The 16,220-nt window shown below is 28.7% G+C and overlaps 4 protein-coding genes across 5 annotated transcripts; 1 reads left to right on the forward strand and 3 right to left on the reverse strand.

Moving 5' to 3' along the window:
• The first annotated feature begins 496 nt into the window (after positions 1-496).
• Spase22-23 (Signal peptidase complex subunit Spase22-23) lies at positions 497-2,029 on the forward strand. Its single transcript, XM_076767676.1, has 5 exons — positions 497-803; positions 1,079-1,152; positions 1,399-1,487; positions 1,585-1,688; positions 1,769-2,029. The coding sequence occupies exons 1-5, from the start codon at positions 658-660 to the stop codon at positions 1,896-1,898; spliced, it is 543 nt and encodes a 180-aa protein (XP_076623791.1). The 5' UTR covers positions 497-657; the 3' UTR covers positions 1,899-2,029.
• A 270-nt stretch (positions 2,030-2,299) lies between these two features.
• On the reverse strand, positions 2,300-4,227 carry Noa36 (zinc finger protein 330 homolog Noa36). Its single transcript, XM_076767675.1, has 6 exons — positions 4,012-4,227; positions 3,620-3,790; positions 3,314-3,545; positions 3,057-3,221; positions 2,888-2,965; positions 2,300-2,567 (listed from the first exon to the last, which is right to left on the reverse strand). The coding sequence occupies exons 1-6, from the start codon at positions 4,129-4,131 to the stop codon at positions 2,398-2,400; spliced, it is 936 nt and encodes a 311-aa protein (XP_076623790.1). The 5' UTR covers positions 4,132-4,227; the 3' UTR covers positions 2,300-2,397.
• A 377-nt stretch (positions 4,228-4,604) lies between these two features.
• Positions 4,605-7,543, reverse strand: Taldo (transaldolase). The gene is made up of 6 exons (XM_076768541.1): positions 7,365-7,543; positions 6,556-6,679; positions 5,634-5,873; positions 5,430-5,555; positions 5,153-5,289; positions 4,605-5,060 (listed from the first exon to the last, which is right to left on the reverse strand). The coding sequence occupies exons 1-6, from the start codon at positions 7,459-7,461 to the stop codon at positions 4,786-4,788; spliced, it is 999 nt and encodes a 332-aa protein (XP_076624656.1). The 5' UTR covers positions 7,462-7,543; the 3' UTR covers positions 4,605-4,785.
• A 4,616-nt stretch (positions 7,544-12,159) lies between these two features.
• On the reverse strand, positions 12,160-16,082 carry Ugalt (UDP-galactose transporter). Of its 2 annotated transcripts, none has more exons than XM_076768538.1 (5): positions 15,746-16,082; positions 15,229-15,313; positions 15,031-15,150; positions 13,674-13,888; positions 12,160-13,603 (listed from the first exon to the last, which is right to left on the reverse strand). In XM_076768538.1, exons 2-5 carry the CDS (start codon positions 15,257-15,259, stop codon positions 12,959-12,961), a joined length of 1,011 nt encoding a protein of 336 aa, XP_076624653.1. In that variant the 5' UTR covers positions 15,260-15,313; positions 15,746-16,082; the 3' UTR covers positions 12,160-12,958. The 2 variants fall into 2 exon arrangements, with proteins under 2 accessions (XP_076624653.1, XP_076624655.1); XM_076768540.1 differs by having other exon boundaries at positions 15,934-16,070.
• Positions 16,083-16,220: the final 138 nt, after the last annotated feature.

The raw sequence follows: 16,220 nt of genomic DNA on the forward strand, positions 1-16,220 counted from the left end.
GCGGGCTCGGTCTTATATATCCAGTCGTCCCGATCGGCGTTTGTTTCTTCCTTTCCCCGGTTGCCAAGTTTTCGGCGCGTGCCATGGAATATTCCCGATCCTCCGAGCGAGAACCGGCGACATGGCCAACCGAGCGATTCTCACACACACACATAACCGCGCCACAAGCATACAGCCTATCTCTAACGGTCGAAACTACATTGTATGCACAAAGTATCGCCAACGGTCTACAAATGCTCGGTTTGTGCCTGGATTTCCTCGCGTTGAATTTCCTACCATAATAATACGCACTACAATACGCGATTTCATTTGAATCTCCCTCGCTCAAATCGCAGCTTCGATGGTGAGAAAACCAGTTCCAGCAATTTCCCGTCGCGCCGCTATATGTACATAAACCCTACGTCATGCAAATGCGTAACACTAGTGTACCACCAATATGCAATCTTCGTAACTAAATTTGTTTCATTTACGAACGTACCCACGTAGATGTTTCACTTATTTTTGAACACCAACCCAGATCTGTCGTGTCGAATTGCTGACGTAGAAACCGAAGTCGAGGTGATGATGATTTTGATTAGAATATTTTGATACATGCTCGAATCGATTAATTTACTGAATTACAATTCTGTGCATTTAAATCGGCAATATTAAAGCGTAATGATGCATACTGTTCTTACGCGTGGTAACGTTATTTTAGCGTATACATTGAGTGTTTCAGCGTTTCTAACATTTTGTTGTTTTCTCTCTACTGTATTTATCGATTATAGAGCAAATGCAACATTAAATACTGTAAAAGTACTTGTGTAAGTATAGTGAATTTATTTTAATAAATACCATAAATACCAGACCAAGGAAAAATTAATTTTTTAATTTATTATTTTTAATCATGATCTATTTCCTTTCCATATTTGAGTTTTAAGTTAAAATTCATTTATTTGTAACACTTATAATCTCTAAAAATAATATAAGACGTAAAATTAAGAATATTTTATATAAATAAGTAGTTAAAAATATAAAGTTACAGTCGCGACATATAACAAATGATTTGTTTAATAATCATCTACATTTTATCTTGCAGAAAGAATTTGCCAGATTATAGCTCGTCAAGAGAAAAGAATGATCTGGGTTACTTAACATTCGATTTACAAACTGATATCCTTTTTTATTTTATAAGTATTTATTTAGAGAATTTTGTAGGTTTATAAAAAATGTAGTATTCAAATTAAAAAAAATATTGATTAATTTTCTGTATTTAGCTGCATGATTTATGTACAAAACATTTTGTTCCCTTTTTATACATATATTACAGATGATATAGTAATTAAAAATGAAGTAAAAATTTTAGATGTTTAACAGTATCATAAATTTAAAATGTATATTTTCTTTACATAAATATACATCTTACCCCATTATTTAACTGGAATGTGAAACAATTATTCTTGTATCTCACAGCTGAATATCAAACAGAAAATAATGATTTCAATCAGGTATAATATTAATACTATAATATCTAAATAACTTTAGTTTATATTAATTCTCACAAATTCAGTACATAATATAAATGAAATATCTTTTTCATTTCAGGTAGTATTATGGGACAAAATATTACTTCGCGGTGAAAAAGCTGTACTTGATTTTAAGAATATGAACACAAAATACTATTTCTGGGATGATGGTAATGGTTTAAGGTAATGTCTGTTACTGTTAAGTAATTTCTGCTTTAGAAGAAAGCGATGCTACAAAGAAGTAAATAAATTCATTTTTTCAGAGGGAATAAAAATGTAACATTGACATTATCATGGAATATTATACCAAATGCTGGACTTTTACCAAGTGTTAATGCTCTTGGTTCACATACTTTTGCATTCCCATCCGAATATACCTCGTTACGTGTGTAAGATATATTTATACATGTGATCATACATATTCATTGTTTTGTACAATTCTGAATTATTCTACATAAAGTCAATGTATAATAAATGTAATATTATTTTCACGTGTTAATATTAAATGGTTAAGTACACGTAGACGGATATATTTTTTAACTGTATTTATTCTTCACACATTTTTTATGATATGAATATATTCAAAATTTAATACTTTATGAAAGTTTCAAAGGCAAAGTTAGAAAAATATTATTATACAATTGTTTAACATTTTGTTTATAAAAATTGTCAGTTTTTATCGGTATTTTAACCTTTACCTATTTTATTATACATATATGTGAAATTGTAAATGTAAAGTCAGTTACATATTATCGTAGTTGTACTACCGATTAAAATTTAAGAAAAAATATTGATTTTTTTATAAAGACAACAATTTATTATATTTATTTTTTGTTTGTATTTAATGAATATGTTTTTTTAAATATTACTAAGTATTATTTTTATTAACATATTAAGTTTGAAGTAATTTGTTATTGTCATTTTCTTCAGTTTCACTTAATGACTCGTCTTCTTGTTCTTCTTCTTCATCGTCATCGTCATCGCCATCATCTTCCTCTTCATCTTCATTTTCATCATCATCAACAGTATAATTTTCAGAACCATAATCTTGAGATTGATTTCCTGCAATGAAAGCAAAATACATACATATGCAATGAGCTGCACAAACAATAAACTATTACGATCTTTGCTGTCGTATGTCTACTCTCAGTCACCAATACTTTTTTTATCGTATTAATCGTATGTCTGCTCTTAGCCACTACAGCAAAGAACCATACTGATATATTATACTATGTTGACAAGCTTCAGAGATACACAGAATTCGAAATAACATTTCACAAATTGTGTTTAAGTGTAATTAGGCATTTAATTCCGACCAGCATGACACCCGAGTATGAATTTAATACGACCGCAAAGAATTAAAATTTAATTTAATTCTTTACCATAATAACTGTATCCATCTTCATCGTCGGAGTCACAAGTTCCACTTTGATTTTGTCTACCAAATTTATGATTTCTTGCTGCAATAGGATAAAATGGATAATTATGCAAGAAATAAAATATGAATGACATTTAATACATCCATAAAATTATAGTATTAATTTTGCTTACTTGACATGCTAAGATCTTTTGTCTGAGATGTTTCAAAACTACATTTGGGACAAGGTATAGGTTTATTCTTTTCGTATTTAAACCCTTTCCTTCGAACATGATCTTCGCAATAACATGTTTTACACCTCAAGCAAGAATATTGCCCTAAACGATTACACGATTGACCTAAAAATAATAATTTCTTTTGTAATAAATCAAGAAAAAAAATATAAAAATACTAGCATAATTGTATTGTATTATCAATTTTAAAACATTACATTTAAAACTTTCTGCTTCTAAAACTTGACATGATGCTTGATGTTCAAATTGATCGTCCTCGCAAAGGAAACAATTACAAAAAGAACATCGAAATATTCTACCACCATGGTCCCATACACCTCTCTCACATTCCTGACAAACTGCATCTACTAATGGACACATACATGCATGAGTTGTAAGGCAGCGTCTTCCATGGCAAACCCATGCTTCACAATGATCACATATTGCTCCCTATTAAATACTTATTCTTTATAACTTTGATTCTAATTTTTAAAATACATTAATTGTATACACAAACAACTTACCACCATACCTAAACCAGTAGTAAATATACCAGGATGACGAACAACACAATCTCCAGTTTTTAGCATACATTTCATTTTTCCACAGTGGGCACACATAGGTAACCGTTGTACACTTTGACAGAAATAACAAAAAGCTCTGCTTTTCTGTTTCTTGTTGCATTTATCACATTCCTATGTACAAAATCACAAACAATTTATTAATATACAAATTATAAATTAAAACTTACTATACAAAAATAATGATGTATTACAAATTTCTCATTATATGTTGTTACATTTTCATAATATTATTATTAGTAATTTTTCATTTTTCATTATAATTTTAACTAATTTTATGTAGTGTAAACTCTTAATTCTTGTTTAATTATATGCTATAGTATGTAATTACTTGCCATTACTGCATTGCAAGGAAATTTAGCTAAATCTATTTGATCCTTGGCAGTTCTAATTTCTTTTTGCCTTAATTTTTGTTTTTCTGCTTTCCTTCTTTGACCAGTCTTTTTCTTCGGCATTTTATTATATTTTATTATAATTCACACACTATTATAATATATTTTTTTTACATTCGGTAAAAATCCTAGCTCAGTTAGAGTATGTTATTATGTCATTTCGATTTATCGAATCGAATACGTAACGTAAGTACGTAACCTCGATTAATCGAACAGTATTATAAAATTCAAATTTAATTCACCCCAAATTTATTATTAAAGGTTCTAAATAGTTTAATTTAATAACATTATTTCAAAAACTCACATTTAGATAATGTGATATTATAAAAAAACATATTTACAATTGTATAAATTTTAATTAAATGTATTATATTCGCGTTAATGGACATTGTTACAAAAATGCTACGTTCAATTTTAAAAATTATTAAAATTTGTCAATATACCGTAATAGATAGTTTGAAAAATTGATATTTATTCGAAATAATTTTGTTATAAAATGTAACTTTTTCCCCTGAGAAATTCCATTTTTATTTAACAATATACACGTTATAATTTCTATGTAGTTGTATATGTACATTGTTCCTACATCATTTTATAAATACATAGAATGGAATGTATTATACACTGAAACACAAGTAATTGTTAGTTCAAGGTAATATTATTTACAATAAAACGTTCGTTACATAAACATTCGTAAACAAAGTATTATGTTCATATTTAAGATTGAATTTTTTCTTGAAGTAGTTTTTCCAGTTTGCGTACATCCACTGCAAATTTGCGAATGCCTTCGCTTAATTTATCTGTTGCCATTTGATCTTCATTAAGCAACCACCTAAATTTGGTTTCATCCAAACTGATCTTTTGAAGATCAGACTTCTTTGCCATTTCCATCGTAAGAACTTTGCGAACTGGTTCATTACTTTTTTCTAACTCTTCTAACAATTTTGGACTTATGGTCAAAAAATCGCAGCCAGCCAATTCCTTAATTTCACCTTAATATAAAAATTATATGATGTATCTATCGCATTATAATTAATTTTTATACCGATTTTACGGAGACAAATTAAATATTTTAAATACTCACCAATATTTCTAAACGATGCACCCATAACAACAGTTTTGTATCCAAACTTTTTATAATAATTATAAATTTTAGTTACAGATACAACACCTGGATCTTCTTTAGGCTCATAAGATTTTTTGTCTGTATTTGCTACGTACCTGTACATTTATTTTAATGAACAATAAGTTAAATATTTTTTAAGATTCATAAATTAAGAATTCTATGTTATAAGTATCCGCATAAAACTGATCGAACTAAATTTATTATTTAAACATTTCAAGTTGTTTAATTATCTTACCAGTCTAGAATTCTACCAACAAATGGTGATATAAGAGTTACACCTGCCTCCGCACATGCAACTGCTTGTGCAAAAGAAAATAGAAGTGTCAAATTACAGTGGATTCCATACTCCTCTTCCAATTCTCTACAAAAGTAAATTTTATAATTTTTAATTACACCTTCACTTTAAATGTCCTACCGATAGTAAGTACTTGAAAATTACTTTGCCGCTTGAATGCCTTCCCACGTAGAAGCAAGTTTTATCAACACACGATTTTTATTTATACCATTTTCTTCATATAAAGCAATTAACTTCTTTGCTTTTTCAATGCTAGCTTCTTTATTGAAAGATAACCTAGCATCTACCTCTGTAGAAACTCTTCCAGGTATAATATTCAAAATTTCTTTACCAAAGAGAACACATGTTATGTCCAAGGCTGCTTCAAGTTGTTCTTGCAAAGTGCTGTAACAAATAAATTAATTTTGATTTATTTTATTCAATTAAAATATTATTGTAGACATAAAATTATTACATTGATGTATCTATTACCACTAAGACTGCATTATGGTAATTGAGCGAATAGTACTTTTCTTTTCAAACATTTTTGTTTGCACTCCTCCTTTTATTTGTTATTTTTATTTTAAATCTTATTATTCTTCCATTCTTAATATTAATCTTCGTACAATTTTCTATATTTTTCATTTAGATTTACTTTGATTCCTTTTGACAGATACATTTTTTGATTTGCATATATCTTTATTGCTTTGTAATTCCTACAATGTCTTAAATCAACTTTTACTATACTATATAAATTCAATAAAAATCTAACTACTAAATGGATCTAATTTAAATTTTTTAAATACAATAGTAATTAAGTATAAAAATATATGTAAATAATTAAATAATGAAATACTTCTACTAATTAGTGCTAATGTATTATTGTTTTTATTGTCATTTCCAGGTATATATTATATTTAAATAAATTTAAAAATAATTGTGAAATAATATAAATTTTCTTTTAAAACATCACATGGTTGATCTACATTAAAATATAAATGATTTTTACGATACTAATATGTTATTTCTTTTATAGTACTTACAATAACATTTTATAATATATTATTATAATATGAAAAATACTTACGATCCAGATTTCTTTCCATACTGTACAGCTTTATCTATTAAGTGTGCATATTTCTTTTGATTAGCTGCAGCAAGAATTAAAGAAGGATTTGTAGTTGCATCTATTGGCTTAAATTGTTCCATAGCTGAAAATAATATATATAAATCATAAATCAATTCAAATAAGTAAAGTATAACTTAACAATTAATAGGTAAAACAGTAAAAGAAAACAATAATTAACTAATCTGTAAATGTGTTAAAGAAATGAAATCAGTTAATAATATTTTTTAAAAGTATTACTCAATTAAGATGTAAAATTTAAATGATAAAGGTTTTCGTACAAATTATTGTTAAGTTCTGTTTTAGGCAAAAATAGCAATTTCCGATAACAATGAACAATTAAAAAATTCCAAAATAATCAAAGATAATTTTCAATTAATTTCTCTTTTCAATTAACTTCTCATAAATAAGATCAGAATAATGAAGAGAATATTACAAGAAAAAAAATGTAGTCGTAATATCGGACGATTTTGTAACTTCCCCTACCACTATACTTATAACGTAATCTGAATTCAAATTAATATATTTCCTTCAAGAAAATTTGTTATATTCTGTATAATATTCGCACATATTTACAATAAAAAATATATTATACGAGTAGATATAAAATAGATATTTCCTTTTAGAAAATAAGAACAGATTTTTAATATTTAAGAGATAAACTAAAAGTGCGCCACAAACATTTCCTCTGCCATGCTTTCTGATGGTCACCTTCACCTTTGCCCATATCTATATTAGTTATAAATTCGTTTGATGTTTCGTTTATTCACCTTGAAAGTCACCGGTATCGGCGACAATCGTCGTAATTTCCTTTAGTTGCGTCAACGAGCTTGTCATCTTGGCTTTCTTCGATTGAGACTCGGTCATTCTCGTCGATACTTTTATATACCGTTTGGAGATCGTGACTTTTACTTGTTAAACTGGAATGACCAAGAATGATCAGATAACAAGTTACAGGGCTACCAACTTGTACAAAATCGTTACACTTGATTTTCTTTCAACATGAATCGTAAAGTGTTAAAAAAAATTTAAAGTAAAGTAAAAATATATGAAATATTATTTTAAACAACAAATAATAAACTGAATGTAAATAAAATAATATTTTAAATGTAACATAAAAACCAAAAAAATGAAACAGTTTTATTTAATTAATAAAAATAACGAAAAAATTTTTATTTTACTTACAACGAATACATTTGTTATCGCTGTAGCAAACAAAACTTAAGTTCAACATTTTACACTATATTTTTTAATTTTGTCATAAAATTAACCGATTCAACTATTTCATATTTATTTCTTGTTCATTATTGATATTACATTTTACAAATTACCTTTATCCTTTATTATAAAATTAACAAAGAATGTAACGTGAAGATGAAATGCAGTATATGATATGAAATGTAATATAATTTATACAAAATAGTTATATAGGTAAAGAAGAAAATAATGCAAAGGAAAATGTTAAAATAATAGTATAGAACATCAATTTTACGTAACTTAAAACACAAATTTTATTTCGTAGAGTTACAAGAATTTTATCAGTATTCATAAAACAAAACCATATATTCTTTCATAATTAAAAATAAAAATAATACTTTTTTAGGATGCATAATACAAAATTCGACTATATGCGTATGAATCTGAATAAAGTATTGTAAAATTAGATATTAAATTTCTATTTTTTATAATAATTATGGAAAATATCCTTTCAACTTCTACATTTAAATAAAAAAGAAAAAACTACTACTAATATTTTTAAATTTGGAAACATGTTTTGGTCGTTAAAATCATTAAATTCTAATATTGTTGTCTATATTTCATCGATTTTTAAACTTGCTAATTCTATTTTTCCTAAATCATTGAGAGATCGATAACAAAATCCTCCATTCAAAAACTAATTTTATAATTACTTTAAATTTCATCATACATTACTGATTTCGCCATTGGCGAGTCACACATGCGCCAGTGTGGCCAGATCTGGCATAATTGAGTGCATCGACGTCGACATTAGTAACGACGAACTTCCTTAGTGTTTAACGGAGTGGTCGGAATAGCAGGCATATCTACCGCACGAGCCATGTGTATGGGAGCTCGGCACTTCGCACAATTTCGGGAAAACGATAAAGAACGCTAGTGTGAGCCTTTCCTTCTTGCTCTTGTCAAAGAGAAACAGCTGAAATATGACCTCGCGATAATCAGCATACGATTCCATGTCTCGACTGCCCCAGCATTTTTACTCTCCAACCTATGTAAGGTATAAGGTACCACAATGAAAAAAAATTTCGAAAATTTTTTTTAGCGGAAATACACGTTTTAAGACCCCCTAATCATATTGTGACTATTAAAAAAAAAGAAATTTTTTTTCTATGCCTATTTACGCATGTACATACGTATGCTATTAACATGATTGCGTCTAAACGGCTGGATGAATTTCAATGAAACTTTACATTTAAGTTTTATGTTCTCGTTTCAAGGTCTGATTAGATTTTAAGCGTGATCAGCTTCCGGATAATGATGATTATGTGTCTTATAGTTCTAATTATTTCGATACATACATGTCGCGTTGCGAACCCACCTTTATGACTTCCAGACAACAGCCGAATCCCAATCTCAGAAATAGCCTTTAATAGCTATAACACTTCAAGAACCGTCATATGCCGGTTTTTCTATGCCAGATGTTTAACATTTGCCCGTCGAGGTCGTTTTACAAACGTTTTTCCCCAGTATTTAGGACTACCAGGATTTATTGCGCGCCACGGTCAACAGGATCAACTTTCGAGGGTACAACGGTACTTTCAAACAACCACCGACATTTCCCGAATCAGAAATTTTGCTACCACCCGCACTAACCGTTTCCACCTTACTTATTTTGACAAATCAGCGTTTTCTTGGATTAGTACCTGCCCAACCGCATTTTGTATAAAGAGCGACGCTCACTTGAAAAATAAATCAATCGATCAAGAACTTTTCGAACACATAGCAAAACAAGATTTATTTTTTCGAGCCGTCACATAGACCATCCACGTCTAATACAGTCCACTAATTATGTTTGGCCACCCCTGGGAAAAATTTTAATGGGGGATTCTAGAGGCCAAAATAAGACGAAAATCAAGAATACCAATTTGTTGATGGAGGCTTCGTTAAAAAGTTATTAACAATTAAATTCAAAAATTTCAAATCGTTCTGGAAAAATTATTTTCGATTGCGGGGGTCAATTCCAATCATTTTTGGTAAATACACATACCTCCGAAATCCTATCCACTTTCGAGAAAAAAAATCGGGTAGGTGGTGAAACTTTTCGACAAAAAAAAAATTTTTCAAATCATTCTAAAAAAATTATTTTCGGTTGCGGGGGTCAATTACAATCATTTTTTATGAATAGACATACCCTCGAAATCTTGCGCATTTTCGAGAAAAAAATTCAGTACGTGCGGAACTTTAAACGTTAATAACTTTTTAACGAAGCCTCCATAAATAAATTGGTATTCTTGATTTTCGTCTTATTTTGGCCTCTAGAATCCCATATTAAAATTTTTCCCTGGGGTGGCCAAATACCTTGTATACAAATTTAACTGTCCGAACATCGTCGGTGGAAAACGTGTACAAGACAATATATTATTTGTAAAAATTTTTTAAAACGATTTATATAAATCTTAGGAGGGATTAAGATCAAATAAACTTTTCTTCTATCTTTTCTAGAAAAGAAAAATTAAACAAAATCTTATACATTGCATATCTACCTAAACCGCATTAAAATCGTATTCCACAAATATTTTAGAATAATGTTGTTCAAAGCAGTCTCACTCGTAAAGGGCTAATTAAGAAATAAATATTTAGAAATTGAAATAAATAAAGTTTATTAAAATGAAAAACCACTCTCAACCAGTACCGTGCACGTTATAATAATCTTCAGTAACAAATATTTTCTAAAGATATAGATTAATACTGACTTTTCCCGCTATGTTTTTCAATAATCGTATCAATTTGTTACACAGAATCAAATGTTACATATTTGACTTAAGTTTACATAACAAAATAATTGAAATAATGGAAATACAATAATGTGCACGTTACCGTTCAATGGAAATCTGATGGATTTCAATTTCCCTCCTTCGTTATTTATTTGTAACATTACCATACGCCGAATATTAAAACGTCCAGATTCGTCTAGCCTTTCTTTTTTATTCCCCACTGAATTCATTACTGTAAAATGGAATATATTAAATTGACTACTATTCACGCAATAGAATTTTATTTTTAATTATTGCCTTTTCAAAACCTACGGAGACTAGGCTATGTATGTATGTCTACGCCCCTTCTATCGTTAACCTGCATGAGTCACTGCTGTAACAACAGATAGAAAAAATAAAAATAAAGTTTATTTGATCTTAATCCCTCTTAAGATTTATATAAAACGTTTTAAAAAATTTTTATGCATAATGTATATGTATCGGAATAATTAAAAAACTACAGACGTATAATCATCATTATCCAAGAGCTGATCACGCTCAAAATCTAATCAAACCTTGAAACGAGAACATAAAACTTAAATGTAAAGTTTCATTGAAATTCATTCAGCCGTTTAGACAGAAAACCGTTTGCACAGAAAAAAAAAATTTCTTTTTTTTTTAATAGTCACAATATGATCAAGGGGTCTTAAAATGTGTATTTTTCAAATGTGTAAATTTTCAAAATTTTTTTTCATTGTAGTACTTATATCATATATAGGTCGGAAAGTAAAAATGCCGGGGCAGTTGAGCTTGGAATCGTATGCCGATTATCGCGAAGTCGTATTTCAGTTGTTTCTCTTTTACAAGAGTAAGAAAGAAAGGTTCACACTAGCGTTCTTTATCGATTTCCCGAAGTTGTGCGAAGTGCCGAGCTCACGTATACGTGGCTCATGCAGTAGTGCCTGATATCCCCACCACTCCGTTAGACGCTAAGGAAGTTTGTCGTTACTAATATCAATTTCGATGAACTCAATTATGCCAGATTTAGCCACACTGGCATGCGCAAAAAAAACTGACCCATTTAGCAACACTGATCACGAGATATTGAAGTTATGTTCACCCGATAATGTTAAGCGTAATACCTTTAGTTAGAATCCGTTTGCACAATCTAGGAAACTTAATCATGAAATTTTTAAGACATCTAATAAATTGAAAATCATTTAATTTCTTTTAAGCTATCATTGTAATAGATAATCGATGAATAACAAATTGTCTAGTATTTCCAAATGCTTCAGAATTATTCCGGGATGAAATATGTGAAGTCCGATTTTAATTTAACAAATACAATATATTTCGGTATATTCTATGTACAGGGTGTCACAAAATTATACGTCGCGTCCACCACAGTGTGATTCTACACATTTGGATCGATGGAGATCTATAAAAAATTTTACTCACAGAACTTGACTACAGTGACCAGATATTTTAGATATCTTATGCTGAAATGTAAGACAAGTCTCCCCACTATCCCCCACCAAATTGCTTAACAGATTTGTAAAAATATTCTATTAAGCAGCTGTAAAGCATGAAAGGCAAATAAGTTTCAGTATTAATCTTAATGCATTATTTATATTTATTTGTACATTGCTACACATTACATGTTTTTCTGCGGAATAAATTTTTTTTATAAGGTCCTCATTGTGTGAAATGCGCTTGTGAAATTTTTTCTGGCTCGGCTCAATTTAGTAACATAGCATAGGCCTCAAAATCGTTAGTTATGCCCAGTTGCACCACTGTACAGTATAAGTGTAAAGATATATTTTGTTTATAAATTGAATAAAATTTATAATACAAACGCATAGCTATATCCATAATTGAATTTATTGATGGAATTAGCGGATTAAGGAAAAACAATTATTTTCAGTAGATGTGCTTTAATGAGATACTTCTTGTTATCAGATATATATATATATATATCTAAATATATAATGCACACTTTAATCAAAATATTTTTATATATCAATATACATAATAAATTTATTAATTTGGTGTAAAACTGTGCTCATATATTTTGTAATGAACTCTTGCACAAGATACAATAATTTACCGAAATATGTATTGAACTTGTTTATGCCAATATTAACCATCTGTAGATTATTGAACTATGTTTTCATAAAACGATGTGTACGCACCTTTCATGCTATTACTTATTACTCATATTAGGATGTTAATTCAAATTCTTATATAGTCTATATAAGGAAATACTGATCAAGTGAAATGATGTAAGTATTTATACATCAATCGTTTGGGTATCACTTCACATAAAAAAATGTACTAAACATTAATCTGCATGTATATGTCAAAATATTTGCTGTATTCAGTAATATTACTTATTTTAATCATTTTAGTTTACGTCAGACTTTGTTGATTAGAGAATGTTTATCAATGGATGTGGGTTTTGGTTGACGTCCATATAAGAAGATTGAACATATCACTAAAACAGCGCCTAAAGAAAACTTGGGAGTTAAGTTAAAATCAAAAAGATATATAGAAGCTACACAAGAAATAATAATGGCTAATGATGTGGCAAAACCTTTAAGTATATTGTCAGCATATTTAACTACCATTGCAACAATAAGACCTCCTCCTGCCTGAAGCACAACTAAATAATAAATAAATAGATCATAGCCAAAAAAGAAACCTTGCTTTTGTAGAATTTTACCATCACGTAAGAAGCATGTAATTATTCCAAAGGGCAATGATAGTAAGCTTAACTGCACATTTCTCATCCATAATGATACATCCGAATCTTTGAGTATTTTCTCAAAATATATTCCAGCAAAACCCGACAAAAAGCATGCACTTAGTGCAGCTGAGAATCCGAGTATACGATTTTGTTCTACTATGCCAGATGATATGTCTGAGCTTTGTGCCAATTGTACTAATGCTATTCCTATAACTAGTAATACTAAAGCACCCCATTGAGTATTTCGTAAAGATTTTCGTAGTATAATTACAGCAAAAAATGCTGTTGTCAAAATTTTTAGTTGGTACGTCACCTGAGAAATAATATATTTAAAAACGTTCAACAACATTATTAAATAAAGAATATGAGATGATGATTTATACCTGATAAGTTGCTGCATCTAAATTAGATACTGATATATATAGAAGATTATTTTGTATAATGTACAAAAGTGATGGCACACATACTTTCAGAGTATCTATTGGTTGTTTTATAATTGCTAATTTTAAAGAATTACAAAACTTCAAGAAATTTCCTTCTTCGATAAAAACTAATACCAGACATGTGACAAGTTTAACAACTTCTGCCATAACAACAGCTAAAAGAAGACATTTAATCATTAGTAAATAATATTTACATATAAATTATATATAAATTTTATATAGGGTGTTCGGCCACCTCTCGGAAAAATTTTAATGGGAGATTCTAGAGGCCAAAATAAGACGAAAATCAAGAATACTAATTTGTTGATGGAGGCTTCCTTAAAAAGTTATTAACGCTTAAAGTTCCGCCCGTACTGAATCTTTTTCTAGAAAGTGGGTAAGATTTCGGGGGTATGTCTATTTACCAAAAATGATTGTAATTGACCTTCGCAACCGAAAATAATTTTTCCAGAACGATTTGAAATTTTTTTTTTTCGCCGAAAAATTTCAACACTCCATATTGATTTTTCTTAAAAATTTGTTTTTTATTTTTAATAAATTTGTTTAACGCTCTACAGAATAATTGTCTAATACTTTTTTGTAGATACCCATGAGCTCTACTACAGAAAAAAGTTTCATTGAAATATGTTCACTATTGTAGGATTTATGGCTGTTCGAAAATTGGACCACTTTAGGTGGCTTTTCTCACTTTACGATGACAAGGAACAACTTTTTCAATATTATTAGAATTTCTACATATTCTCCACTAAAATACGCGTTGTTTGCATTTTGAAAAATTAAAATCCTCTAATCCGTTCAGGAGTTATGACAGTTTAAAGATTTGCAAGAAATTTCAAAGCATCGCATTAGATTTTCGGTAAAGAATTTTTTCTCGAAAGTGTGTAGGATTTCGTGGTATGCCTATTTACCAAAAATGCTTGTAATTGACTCCTGTAACTAAATATAATTTTTTTAGTATGATTTGAAATTTTTTAATTTCATCTAAAGATTTCAGTATCTACTCGAATTTTTTTCTCGAAAGTGGGTAGGATTTCAGGGGTACGTGTATTCACCAAAAATGATTGTAATTGAGCCCCGCAACCAAAAATAATTTTTTTAGAATGATTTAAAATTTTTTAATTTAATTTTTTAATAACTTTGTAATGAAGCCTTAGTCAAAAAATTGATATTCTCGATTTTCGTCTTATTATGGCTTCTAGAATCTCTCATTAAAATTTTTCCCAGGGGTGGCCGAACACCCTGTATAACTATTAAACATTACAAAAAGTATCAATTTATAAAAATATAATGTTTGTACCAGTTGAAGAAAGGAACATGTCTCCAGATCTTGTCCGTGCATAGCGCATACTAAGTCCAACAACAGCATTTTGCAATGTGAGAGTAATTAAACTGATATATTTTAATGCTTGACTGCTTTCTGAAAGACAAATTGTTAAATATAAAGTAAATAATTATTACTGATACAATACATTTTTTAACAATAATGAATATATACTTATGTATTTATTTTGCTGTGGTTTAATCATAATTCTACTTTTTATAGGTGGATTTTTAATATGAAACTGAATAGGTCATCATATCTGTAAAATAATATTTTTCATTAATAAAATGGTTATACATAAAATATTGTTCAAAAAGTACAGGTTGAACACATAAATAATTTAGTCAATGAATAAAATATCAATAATATTATAGGTGAAATTTGATAATAAACGCAATATGGAATATGTACAAATTTTATGCGTAAGTCTGATACTTATACATTTGAAATATTTAAGGAAATATTCATGGACAAATATGAAAATAAGTCTAAATGAACATAATTATTGCAATTAATTGATACTATTATTTTATTTATCATTAAAAGTTATTAATTATTGTTCTCTCACTTGACGTTTAATCCCATATTAAAAATTAAATTTAATTTAATATTTAAGAACAAAAAGAAAGATTTTTTTTATAATAACTTAACAAATATAATAATTTTTTCTACAAATATTAAAATACTTAACTTTCTTTGCATTTTTATTTAAGAGTATGCCATGTATCTTCATGCACGAAAAATGTACACGTTGACATTTGTACAATACACGTATTCGCTTTCCCACCCAATGCAGAAAAATAGGCAACAACCAATTCATGTAACAATTATTGCAATAATAACAAATTCAACATGCGAACATTTACTAAATATACTAACTTCATATGCATTGTTATCAATAAAAATATAAAATTTTTATTTAGGATGATAAATGATAAAAATTGAATTCAAATTTAATTGAACTATTAAATTTTATCGCATATACAGTATGAAAAACTGATTTTTACTTTAAAAGAAATAGGTATATATGATGGCATCGAATCAGTCACAGGAAATAAAATCTTCCGATTGGTGGAATGACATTGGTGATTTCTAATTGGTAGAATGACTGAATTTTTAGTGCTATTCCATTAATCGGAGTTAGTTAGTACCATACTACCATCCTA

This window comes from Colletes latitarsis, chromosome 7 (genome assembly GCF_051014445.1).
Source record: "Colletes latitarsis isolate SP2378_abdomen chromosome 7, iyColLati1, whole genome shotgun sequence".
In the NCBI taxonomy this organism is placed as follows: domain Eukaryota; kingdom Metazoa; phylum Arthropoda; class Insecta; order Hymenoptera; family Colletidae; genus Colletes; species Colletes latitarsis.

Excerpts from the sequence above, each read along its gene's own strand:
- Spase22-23 (XM_076767676.1), top strand. The coding sequence starts at position 658 with ATGATGCATACTGTTCTTACGCGTGGTAACGTTATTTTAGCGTATACA. Across the intron at positions 804-1,078 it reads AATACTGTAAAAGTACTTGT|AAAGAATTTGCCAGATTATA; the intron begins GTAAGTATAGTG and ends TTTATCTTGCAG. Across the intron at positions 1,153-1,398 it reads AACATTCGATTTACAAACTG|ATCTTACCCCATTATTTAAC; the intron begins ATATCCTTTTTT and ends ACATAAATATAC.
- Noa36 (XM_076767675.1), bottom strand. The coding sequence starts at position 4,131 with ATGCCGAAGAAAAAGACTGGTCAAAGAAGGAAAGCAGAAAAACAAAAA. Across the intron at positions 3,791-4,011 it reads TTCCTTGCAATGCAGTAATG|GAATGTGATAAATGCAACAA; the intron begins GCAAGTAATTAC and ends TTTTGTACATAG. Across the intron at positions 2,568-2,887 it reads AGATGGATACAGTTATTATG|GAAATCAATCTCAAGATTAT; the intron begins GTAAAGAATTAA and ends CTTTCATTGCAG.
- Taldo (XM_076768541.1), bottom strand. The coding sequence starts at position 7,461 with ATGACCGAGTCTCAATCGAAGAAAGCCAAGATGACAAGCTCGTTGACG. Across the intron at positions 6,680-7,364 it reads CGATACCGGTGACTTTCAAG|CTATGGAACAATTTAAGCCA; the intron begins GTGAATAAACGA and ends TATTATTTTCAG. Across the intron at positions 5,556-5,633 it reads GAAGGCATTCAAGCGGCAAA|AGAATTGGAAGAGGAGTATG; the intron begins GTAATTTTCAAG and ends TTACTTTTGTAG.
- Ugalt (XM_076768538.1), bottom strand. The coding sequence starts at position 15,259 with ATGATTAAACCACAGCAAAATAAATACATAA. Across the intron at positions 13,889-15,030 it reads CATGTTCCTTTCTTCAACTG|CTGTTGTTATGGCAGAAGTT; the intron begins GTACAAACATTA and ends GTCTTCTTTTAG. Across the intron at positions 13,604-13,673 it reads TAGATGCAGCAACTTATCAG|GTGACGTACCAACTAAAAAT; the intron begins GTATAAATCATC and ends ATTATTTCTCAG.